Source organism: Hesperophylax consimilis, chromosome 11 (assembly GCF_061612785.1).
Source record: "Hesperophylax consimilis isolate HC1 chromosome 11, BYU_Hcon_1.0, whole genome shotgun sequence".
Lineage (NCBI taxonomy): Eukaryota > Metazoa > Arthropoda > Insecta > Trichoptera > Limnephilidae > Hesperophylax > Hesperophylax consimilis.
In genome coordinates this window covers 38,196,364-38,208,419 of record NC_142846.1, presented here as the reverse complement: position 1 = coordinate 38,208,419, position 12,056 = coordinate 38,196,364, and the positions used below count along the sequence as shown (strand labels likewise).

The following is a 12,056-nucleotide window of genomic DNA, read 5'->3' as shown; positions in this document are numbered from 1 at the left end:
TTAATATTCTATGTTGCGTGTCCCTTGATTCAAAATAAGTTCCATTCGAACGCTTTTCTTCGCGGAAAGCCTTTGTCTATGGAAACTAAAAAGTTTCACACGGCTCAAAATATTTAAATATATCTCGCGTACCTATCTACAATAATAGTTTTCATACCGATTTTCTCCGTTCAGTTTTGAACGTGATATTAACTGGCGTGTAAAACAAATTAAAGTGGGTTCTTGATTTTGAGGTAACGCACGACGAGTTTACCGCGAATTTGTAATAACAATAACTAATAACAAACCAGCGTCGTCAGTTTGTGTTCGACTCCATTGCTGCACGAGCCTTTTTTCGTTGCGTTCCATTCTCAGTTTCCTCGAGCGGTCGACTTAAAGTGATTGTGTTTCGGTTAATCTTTGAGATTATCGCTTTGTAAATTAACAATAACTCTTGTGAGTTTTGTAACCGGTACAGACAATAAAACAGCGGAAAATTCAACTACATAAGTTGTCCTCGGACTTTTAAATGGTGCATTGAAGTTTTTTCTGGTTTGAAGTTGTCATTATAAACCATAAAAATGGATGATCGTTATTTGGGATTGACAGAGTGTAAAAGAAATAAGTTGAGGAAGTTATTTTCTACAAGTTGGATTTCCGATGGATATAATATACAGGTAATTCAATCTTCTTATTATTTTGTTTTTTTTTTTCGGATTACGAAGTAAATTTTTATTTTTTTGCTAATTCGTTACGTTGCGGTGCGTGTATTTACTAAATTTCATAATCACGATGTTGTATTATGTCATTTGTCCAATTTCAATATTATTTATTTATCATTAGTGTGTTCTCAGTGTTATTCATTTTATAAATACGAAAGTTTTGAAAGACACGATTTTAGGGGATTTTTAAAGCTGTTTTTTAAACACAATTATATTTATCGTATGGAGTTATTCTTAGGAGATAGACATATACCATCACTGAATTTTCTGTGTGCAAAATGTACAATTTCGTAGTACATTGTAGGCTAAAGAAGGAGTTAGCGCAACACGGCATAACATCCCAAAAATAAATAACAAAAATTCGTAGTACATTATTTGTATCTCATGCGGTTTAGTCAGCGTTAGCAATGTAGTGACCGAAAATATATTTTGACGACTTGATTATAAAACATTGACTTTTCTATAATTTCTATAAATATAATATGTATGTATCATATATGTAAACCTTTCGGAAGAGAATCTCTAAATGATAGTAAAAATCATATCAAAATCCGTTGCGGAGTTTAGAAGAACTGAGCGCACAAACAGACAGACGCGGATAGCGACTTTATTTTATACTATTTATACAAATTGTATATTTTTACCTATTAAGAAAAGCCTTTAAAAATTTTCTTAAAAAAAACATTTAAAATAACAAAATTTGTCCATATATATTTTCTAAAGACATGATATGTGGATTTCGTGGATGTAGAGATTGCATTACTTGTGTTTTTTACTGTTCAAAGTAATAATCAGTGTTAACTAGAGCTGATAGAATTTAAACGATAGGTTATAATGGGGATACTTAGAGTAGGTAGGTACACCAGTGGCGTGCTATTATTTTTCCAATTTTCTGAACACATTTTTGGATATGTTTTATAACCAAAAAAATTATCCGTTTTCTAAAACGGGGCTATAATAAATTAGAATAGTACCTATACCTACAATAAAGACTATTTTAACAGTTAATTTTTAAGGTTAAATTGAGTCCACACATATTAATTATCTTTGCAATGTTTCTATTTTTAGTTAATATTTTACATTTCAATAAATATTTCTTAAACATTTTTGAAAAGTATTTTTGTTATTTGTTTTTGGGGTGTTATGCCGTGCTATTGTAATAACAATAACACGGTTATTGTAATAACACATCTGCCCTGATGATGGACACTGCAATGCTGTTCGAAACGTTGGTACAGAAGGAGTTAGCGCAACACGGCATAACACCCCAAAAACAAATAGCAAAAATACTTTTGGCCGTGAAAATCTTAAATCATATTTTTGAAAAGGCTGAAATACCCATTCCAGTAAAATCTCAACCTTGATCTTCCCCATCTCCTACATTTATCCACTCTCTTGCGCCTCAAGAAATACCCCAATTTAGTGACGACAGTTGAGATACCTATGTTAGAGTACGTTGAGTGGTTCTTGCCAACTTTAAAATTAAGCCTCTAAATTTCAGCATTTTAAAACATGTTTTCTGCAAACACAACTTGGTACTTTTGTGTGGTTATGTGTTCACGAATACACGAACTAAAAACTTGTTATTCCGGAAATTTGAACAGTTTAATAATCATGCTTTGTCACTTTATACAAGTGATGATCAACCTTTTTAGCCGGAAGGAAATCCATTTTAAATGTTTGTTCGAATCAATTTTCTTAAATGGTCATTTTTTAATTAAAACAATTACAGATCCCAAAAAATCAAGCACCGAAGACAAAAAATTTATGTTTCCATAATCAAAACAATTGACGCTGTCGATTTATATCATTCTGAAAAAGAACATATAATAATACCTACTTGCAGTTTTGGGAAAATGTTGATTTTTCTTTAAGAAAGTAAAAAACAAATTAGTCAAGAAAACTTTAATTGTATAAAACGGAAACATAGATTTAAATAATAAGATGAAGTCTCAAATTTGGTCTTAAGGCCCGGGGAGTAAGCGTTTTTAAAGCGTTTTTCTTTAGATGGTTTGAAAGGGAGATGTGTAAATAAGAATGTTAGAGGGAGCGCGCTAATTATATTAGAAAAACGATAGTAATTCAGCAAAAATGGTTAAAGTGTTTAATTAAACAAGACTCGTTTGAAATAGGGCAAAATCTCTCAAAATTCAATTGCATTTAGATACACTGTAATTTTTTTCATGCCTATAACATAATAAATAACTGAAACAACGTGTTTTTAATAATTTTCAAAGCTTATTTTGCGATTTTTTCTATCGAGGGGATTTCATATAATCTTCAAAAATAACTTATTTTTATTTTAGAATGTAAAAAATTAAAGATTTTTCAAGAAACTTGTTATAAATCGGTAGAAATTGGGTATGCGAGGGCTTAAGAATTACATAACTTAAGAAAAACATATTATTTTGAGCAGCCGATTCAAAAATTGAAGTCTTTCGCTCAACCCCTTTTCAAACAAAAGAATCCGCTGAATATTCTTTACCTGAAACTTTTTGATATTTTATCTAGCCAAGTTCGGCAAAAAGGCTCGCGGGCCACGGGTTGCTTATCACTGCTTTATAGTATCTACTCACGTACTTACATTAATCTGCGATACATTTACATTGCATTACTCAATATAGTACCTACGCAGATTACACTGACTTATAGAAAGCGATTCAACCCACATTATGCATAATGTGTACCACAATCTACAACACTACAATATACTCGTACAGTACCTACACTAACTCGTACAATATCTACACTAACTCGTACAATACCTACACTAACTTGTACAATAATGAACAATCACACGTATTGTAAAACGCATTACACAAATTATTATCTCGGAACTATTTCATTAATTTCACATTTCACCCGTATGTTTTTAAGTTGTTGTAATTTCCTTGTTTTGAAATTTTAATTGTATTGAATAATTTGATAGACTTCTGTAACATAATACAATATTAAATTCATTGTGGACGTGAATCGCTATTGCTTTATTACAAGGAAGTAGATTAATAAATAGTGATGTGCATGATCTAAATTATAATATGTTTATAATCGAAATATGTATGTGATATTATGAAAATCGAATGATGCTTAGACACGCACGATGTCGATTAGGATCGGCAGTGTGCAATTAGTTGGCAACGTTTAGTTTGTTTTTTATTGCTTTTGCAACACATTAAAATCGTTGCACAATTTTTTTAGATATCACATTAATAGAAATACTTCAATTTTTAAATCGATATCATGATTTTGTTCGTCACTACATATCATATATTTTTTACATCTATTAACACATCTGCTACATTGAGTACCCGGCTTTGCCCTGGAATAAACAGTTTTGGGGCGTTTTTTGTTGTTGTTAATAAATAAAATTAAAAAATATTGGCCAGTCGTCATATTTTTGGTCTGTATGATGATGCTAACTGAATATGGTTGGATTGATCTGGAATATTCAGACAAAACGATGTGTATTTTTCATAACACCAGTGCTCACCGTTCGAGAGTTTGGGCTGCTTCGGATATTTGATTTGGGAGACGGGTATATGTATTACCGCATCGGGAACCATTTTATTGGATAACGAATACCTCTGCCTTAGATCACCCCATGTTTCCGCTACGTTTGGTGACTTAGTAGGGGTGCCGGGTTCATGGGGCGAGGTTTGTCTAGGTCTTAATGCTTAATCTCTTCACCTAATGCGTGGCGAGCCGGTTCGGGAGACACTGGTTGAGGAAGACCCTTCAACATCTCGACCTTCTCTCGACCAGCGCCTTCCACCGCAGTGGGAGAAATGGATTCAAACGTCCGTCACTCCAAGACACACAACCCCAGATTTCTACCCACCCCTCATACCAATTTCCTTTCCCAACCTCCCTCTCCATTATTTCATTAAAAATATCCCCTACACATCATCCCCAAAGTACGCAAGTTCATTCTTTTCCTCATTGTGTGGAGCCGATGTTAAACTTTTAAAAAAATTATGCTGTTTCTTCTTTCGACCCACTTCAGTTAGTGTTCGAACGAATAATTCCATCTAATAAAACATCAATTAAACGTCTCATCAATCAATAAATATATTTTTAGACATTAGGAATAAAATTTAAAAAAAACATTTATTAATTTACTTGTGGAGGAGTAAAAAATGCAAATAAATTAATTCATATTTATTATTCGGTACCATTGGGGGAGTAAAAGATCCGCGTCGAATTATTTTAGAATGCATCCTATGTATAATTAATTTTCGATATTATTTAAATAAATCATTCAATCATGGCGTACCGGATGCTTATAAATAAAGAAGTGAATTGCGAAATTTAATTCCACCTACTGGCACCACTGACATCAAGTGTTGCCAATTTACATTCTTCTTCTTCTTTCGTATGGTGGGGTATCAGAGGGGAACATATAGGTCAGTGAGCCAGTCTAGGGCCTCTGGCGTCATCCTGTTGACCTCGTTAATCCCACCGGGGAATGAATCCAGCGGGCATTCTTTAACCACATGTTCGGTGGTCTGCACTACACCGCATTCACACATGGCCGACTCTTTTAGGCCCCACCCGTGCATTATATGGGCACAGCGGCTTTGGGATTCACGTCGGCCGATTGACACTCAAGTTTCCACCTATCTTCTGGAGTGAGAGATAATCAGTTTTTTTTTCAGTGCCTTTTTGTATTCCGTCAGCCAATTTACATAAGACATTTCGACTCCTAGGTTTCAGACATACCATTGAAATTGATTATCTGTTCAAGATAGATTTTTGGTATTTGAAAAAATTTTATCGATTTTACCAGAAGTAAGGGAAAACTGACCTTTCTTCGGGCATACAAACACGCCCACATTTTGTATGTACTTCTATCGGTTTATTTCTTTAGTGGGATTGTGGGAAACCCCAAAAAACTTACTAATCTTGCAATCAAGCAAAAGACTTTTTGTTTTTTACGTTGTCCGATAGATGGCGGTGTCATTGCTCTTTTCCTCATTTTGTATTCCTTGCGGTTCATGATTTCCGGCAAGAAAATCTTTATCGACTCTTATAAAAACAAGGAAAATTTATTTTTAAATTGATTGTTTCAAATATTATAAGGACCTTTGCTCATATGGGTTATAACAATGTCTAATTTTGTATAAATTCGAAAGGTTTATATCCACAATCGATGTAATACTTAGGTTCTGTAAATAGTACAATAAAAAAATAATTGATTAAAATTAATTAAATACCTATTCAGATTCTAACAATTAACCTATTTTTTTTCATTTACGTCGTATTTTAAAAACAGATGAGGTACACAAGATTCTAAATAATATCTAACAAAATTAATTTCTAAGATTTTTATTTAATAATTTGGAAAACTGGTATAGATTAAGAAAAATTGTTTCTAAATTTGGGTGCCTAATTATTTCGAAACATTTGTAGATTATTCCAGTCTTTTCAAACGTAAATGGTATCTACGCTTCGAGTCAGCGCCGGATCCGCCGTTCGTTAAAAAAATGTCGGTGAGAAAATAAGATCGTATTTAAATTTACTAAAAATATACCCTTGGTCATTTATAAATTACCGCGTCTTTTCTAACCTAGACAAATATACAAACACAACCAACAAATAATATTGAATATTTAACCTTCGGATTTATTACACGAATGTTATTTCTTTTACGTTTGTATCTTTTAAGATTGCCGCGTTAGTAAGTTTATTTAATTAGTTTTTGCCTCGATTGAAGGCAAAAACCAAATTAATTCTATTCACCATCACTATGATTCAATATGAATGAGTCTTTGAGAAGCTGAAGTTATATTGTGAATTAATTCAATTCGTTTATTTCCACTTATTCAATTATCATTGAAGCGAAGAAACCAGTGCACCGGCATATTTGTTACAGATTTATTACTTTACAATTTATATCAATTAACAATGATGCAGTTTTTTTTTTAATTTATTTATTTTTATATTTGATTCAATAACTTTATACAAAAATATTTGATAATGTGGGCCTCACTGGGTGCTTTCCCCAAGCTAAGGCCCCCATTTTAGAATTGAATAATATTCAATAATAAATTGAAATAAAATAAAATAAAACTGAGTTGAAATTGAATAATAATATAACGGTACAAATGTAACAAAAATCGGTAAATATTATGAGTTACGGTTGTATATAACGAAGTGTGTATTGTAATGGTATTGTGTATTTATTTATTTTTATTCTTTTACATTATGGAACTATTTTAATTTTAATCATTTCTTTAATCTTTAATCCACAATCCATATAAGATTATTATTATCAAAATAATAATAAATTATTATCAAAATAAGATTTTTTTATTTCCCTCCTTTTTTGTATCGGACTGGTGTCTTTGTCCAAAGCTTGGGTTTACCGTCGGAGTTGTTATTTTTTTTGTCTAACAGGTCTATCGATAGTTTTTTGGTCAAAAATGTAGTTTAGTAGTGTTTTTTATAGTACGTCAAGAATGTTAATTTAGTATGTGTTATATACATACAGTGTTACTTACCTACACGGAGAAAACTTACTGATAAAATTGGCTATTGCTAAATTATTAAGAATCTCTTCAAATTATTCGTATTCCGTTTAAAAACGGGATTGCAGGCCGTTAACGAATGAATTGATAGGTTTCCTGACTGTCAAGATCTCGGAACAGGTGTTCATAAAAATCCTAATATGTTTGCATTTCGTCATTAAATATCATTAAGGCAAACATAGCTGCATGAACAGTATGAACACGTGTTCCGATTTTATTACAAATTTACTAAAACTTTTTAAGGAAGCGGCCTGCAGTCCCGTTTTTAACCAGATTACAAATAATTTGAAGATTTTAATGAATCAACAATACTCACTTTTCTCCGTATATATGTTATTCTTTTACGCTATAACTTTTTAAGCCTTTTTTGTTCATTTACCCATCTTTTAATTTTGTTTTGTTCTGAAATGTTTATTGATTTTCTAATTTTTTCGTTGCTTTTATTGCCTGGTATTTGTGGTGTCTTTTTCCAAAGCTTGTGTTTTTTAATTATTTTTTTCTGTACTCTAGTCTAACTAATCTATTAATGACAGTTTATGTTTGATGAAATTTATTTTTTTGTTGTTAAATGTAGTTTAGTATGGATTTTTTATATAACTGGCGTATTTATATCTGTACGTCAAACATGCTAATTATTTCCAATCCACTTCATACGAAAAAGTTCAACGTCTACGTCTACGGCACGTGACGATGGTATTTATATGAACGATATTCCAAACTTATGTTTGGAATATCGTTCATATAAATACCATATACACTGCACCGATCTTTTGGACACCGACAAATTTAAGAAATTGTCATGATTATAATAGGCAATGAAAACCTGTTTTTTAATTGATTCCTATTAAGTAAAATATTATTTTCATTCGAACGAAAGTCAATGTTATATCGTCTAAACCGTTTTTGTCTACAATGTTACCAGGAATAATAAGGTAATTAAATATTAAAACCTGTGAGTATATTAAATAATTAGTATATTGAATTAATTTCATAGTAAAATTTTAGTAAAATTCGATTATACAATATCGGAATACGTAAAAACATGAAAATCCTAATATTTTCGTGCTTCGTTATCATATAAAATCAAGGCAATGCAGGTGTTAAGGCAAATTAGGAATTAAGTAAATGTTTATCAGGAAACGGCCTGAAATCCCGTTTTTAACCGGATTTTTGACCAATTATTTGAAGAGATTCTTAATATCTCATTATCTTCGGTGAGGATGTGAAACTGAAAGAATTAAAAAAAAATATTTGTCTCTTCAAAGAAGATCAGTTTTTTTAACAGTGTAAAATAAAAAAATTGTTTTAGTCTTACGTTAATTTTTTTTTTTGAAAAAATATGTTTTTTAGTATTTCTACGCCAATGAAGAGAACTAGCTCTTGAGTTTGGTGTAGGAGTAAAAAGTAATATCATAGTGTATATGATAGTATATCCACATCAAGCAGGAGAAAATATAGCATATGTATATGCATGTAACAATTAATTAGTAATTTGTGACCTTAAATGTACAAATTAGTAACATAAAATTAATAAATAAATAGTACAGTATGTGATACCATTATGTTAATTGAACCTTTATTCTTACGAAGAAAGTATATTTCAGAAACCGGGCGGTAGTCAAAATAAATGTTGTTTTAAACAAAATCAGGCAAAGCACCTATCAGTTTCATATAGTCTTTTTTCAGCCATCTGATCTAATTATTTATTTATCATTTATCATTTTTTTTTAAAACATGACATATTACATATTACAGTGATCTTTGGCTGTCCAACTAGGAGATTACCTGTTTTAGGACAGACAGAAATAGGCAGATTTATTAAAAGCGATTCTTGTTTAGTCTAGTGTATTGACTTTTACTTAGTTATTGCACTTTATAAATAATATGAAAAGTTTTCTTGGTTGATATAAGAAGTTTCTAACTTGTATTTTAAATAATATAAACGTAGATAATAGACTAAAAGAATATTCAAATATGATAATACAAAAATAGCAATATAGTAAAAAATTATTGACATATGAGTTTATAAAATTGAAATTTTACTTTTTATTTAGATGAAATTAATATTTAAAATTTAAAAGAGGGTTGAGAAATTAAAACAAGGAAAAATAAAATAAAAAGATGTAAAGAAAGGTTATAATTAATACGACATTAATCTAAAAACGGTTCCACGACATTATTATTTCTGAATCACAGTGATTTTGTTTCCTTGCTACCTGATTATGTCCCGGTATAAGTAATGATAAATAAATTTAAATTAATGATATCGACACACATCAATTAAATGTTAAAATAAAAAATCTCATGACAATAGTAGGGAGCTGAAAATTTCGCGCGAATTTTGCCCTTTTCACGAGAATAACCCGATTTTCCGGTATACAAAGAAACTAGCTGACGTGTACCTGGCTTTGCTGGGGATTATCCTTTGAAGATATCACATATGTTGGACTTTTCTGTAGGCCTTTTTAAGATATACAATTCCGTAGTACATTATTTTGATATATCTCATAAGGTTTAGCCAGCGTTAGCAATGTAAATATTTTTTATATTACAAAACATCAACTTTTTTCTACTTTCTATAAATATAATTTAATGTAAATATAAGCCTTCCGGAAGAAATTCTCTAAATGTTAGTGAAAACACTTAATTTCCGAAATTTCGCCAAAAAAAAACGCTACATTTTCAGTTCCCTACTCATGACTCATGGGGCGTAGTGACGATTTCATCAGTGATGCAATTATTATTCCGATGACTGGTTGTTATCTTGCGAATAAGTAACTTTTGCACAATCACAATCCAATCATGGCGCCATTTCTTATTCGACTTTGCCCATCTCCTTTCTAATAATACCCTGGTGTCTTAAATATTGCACATAATCCTTATTAATGCATTGCAAATATGCAACGTGTGTAAAAAAGCAATAAATGCAAATTACGTATTGGATTTGATGTTTTGTTTTCGTTTTAAGGAATGCACTTATGTGTACATGGCTCGCGTTGCAGCAGACCTGCTTGTTATTTTAGTATTCTTTTTAAATGCAACTTAAGACTAAGACTTCCAAATACCTAATGTAAACACTTCTAGTACTTCTCGAGGTTGGTGTTGTTATGATGATATTTTAATAGATGTATTTTAGAAAAATATAATTGTTTTTTCCGGGTTGAATTTTTAGTAATTACAAAATATTAATGAAAAAACACTAATACCGCTTCATTTTTTTTAATATTGGTCGGTGATCTACTTCGATGGGTAATTTTCGGATTCGCTCACTCCACGCACAGCGCATGGCGATAACGAAGAAAATACGTCGCAAATACGCATTTTGTGAATTTTAGGCACAATTATTATTGAAATGTTTTTATTTAAAGAACATAACTTAAAAAACAAAACATAAAATAATAGAACCGTATTCGAAAATGGGTTTGCAAGTAGTAGATTTTGCGCTTCAAAGCCTTTTTTGGAGGCTTGATACTTTATTATTTTTTTGTTTATATTTATAGAAAAACTGCACGATTATAGAAAAGGACAATGCGTGTTGAATTCGCATTATTGAACAGAAGCATAAATTAAAAAAACTGATCTATTATAGAAAGGAGAAATATGTGTTCTATACGTAGAATCGAACAGAAGCATAAGTTAAAAATTTTCAGCGCACTATTTTTAAAACCAAAACCAAAAACACTTGGTTTTGAATTACTTCGCATTGCATCACCAACAATCTGTTGCACTTACTCTCCTGCATGAAATCTGGTTCAATGAACTCCAATTTACTTTGAATATAAGTGTAATTTCAAAAATTTTAACTGATTATGTGAATAATTCAGACAAACGATAGTGTAGGTACTTACATGACCAAAAATATTTTATCATAAAATTATTTTATTTGGCGTTTTCAAAATTGTAACTGATTAATGATTTTTCAGGAATCAGACAATGCTGTGTTTTTTTTTGTTTAATTAGCATATTATTTAGTTATTATATTGTTCTCTTCGTACAAATAGTAGTAGCAATTACCAGTAGTACAAATATCGAAGAAATTGCGTGCTCACTTTTCTTCGGTTCTCTTCGCTTCTTGAAGATAATAAATTGAATCCAAAAAAGTAAGTCACAATGCAATCTAATTACTAAATACTGATACTCTTACTCACTACCATTTTGTTTCGTGACGATGACCTCGGAAGCAAAATGGTCGTGTTTTTGGTGTATCATCTCAGTTTTCAACAGCATCTCTGTCTCTGTCAACCGAGGCGAGACAGGTCTGTAGTGCAGTGTGACGTGTCACCATGTCACCCCTGGGCGCCTTGTGTATGCTGAGTCGTGACACTGAGCGGTGACTAAGTGTCACCAACGCGAGCGTGCTGACTCGTGCAAGTTATAGTTAAGTGGACAAAAAATAAAGAGAATGCGTTATTAGGTTTTTTTGCCAGCGGACAAGGTTTAAAGTGGTGATCTTGTTTGAGTTGCCTAGTCATCAAGTGTTCTTGAATCTAACAGACTAAACTTCATGCCAAATATCTGAAAGGGAAGATAAACATGGTGGAGGAAATGAAAACAATAATAAGAAATGCGATAAGGACGTGATTCGTGATCTAGAAGTCTGGCAAATCAAGCCTTAAATTTTCAATAAAAAACAGTGTTTCATCATTATTATGAAACTGAAAAGATGATGATATACGATGTCAGGCAAGTGTGCTCGAGACAGAGCGCGTGCTATACGGGCTAGAAACAAAAGGTATTAAGAAGTCAGCGGCGAAATTGGTATCCATTCAAAACTGCATTAAAGGTATTTCTAGTGGGTACATCTATTCGGTGCCTTGAAGCAAAAAAA

The 12,056-nt window shown here is 31.5% G+C and overlaps 1 protein-coding gene across 1 annotated transcript in view; it reads left to right on the top strand.

Annotated features, from left to right (window-relative positions):
- Positions 1–416: 416 nt before the first annotated feature.
- The window catches only part of LOC149420122 (uncharacterized), a 200,531-nt gene continuing 188,891 nt past the window's right edge, over positions 417–12,056 (top strand). Inside the window, exon 1 of the mRNA XM_089637494.1 lies at positions 417–656. Within this exon, the coding sequence (XP_089493620.1) occupies positions 561–656 (96 nt within the window). The 5' untranslated portion in view covers positions 417–560. The remainder of the gene's footprint in view (positions 657–12,056) is intronic.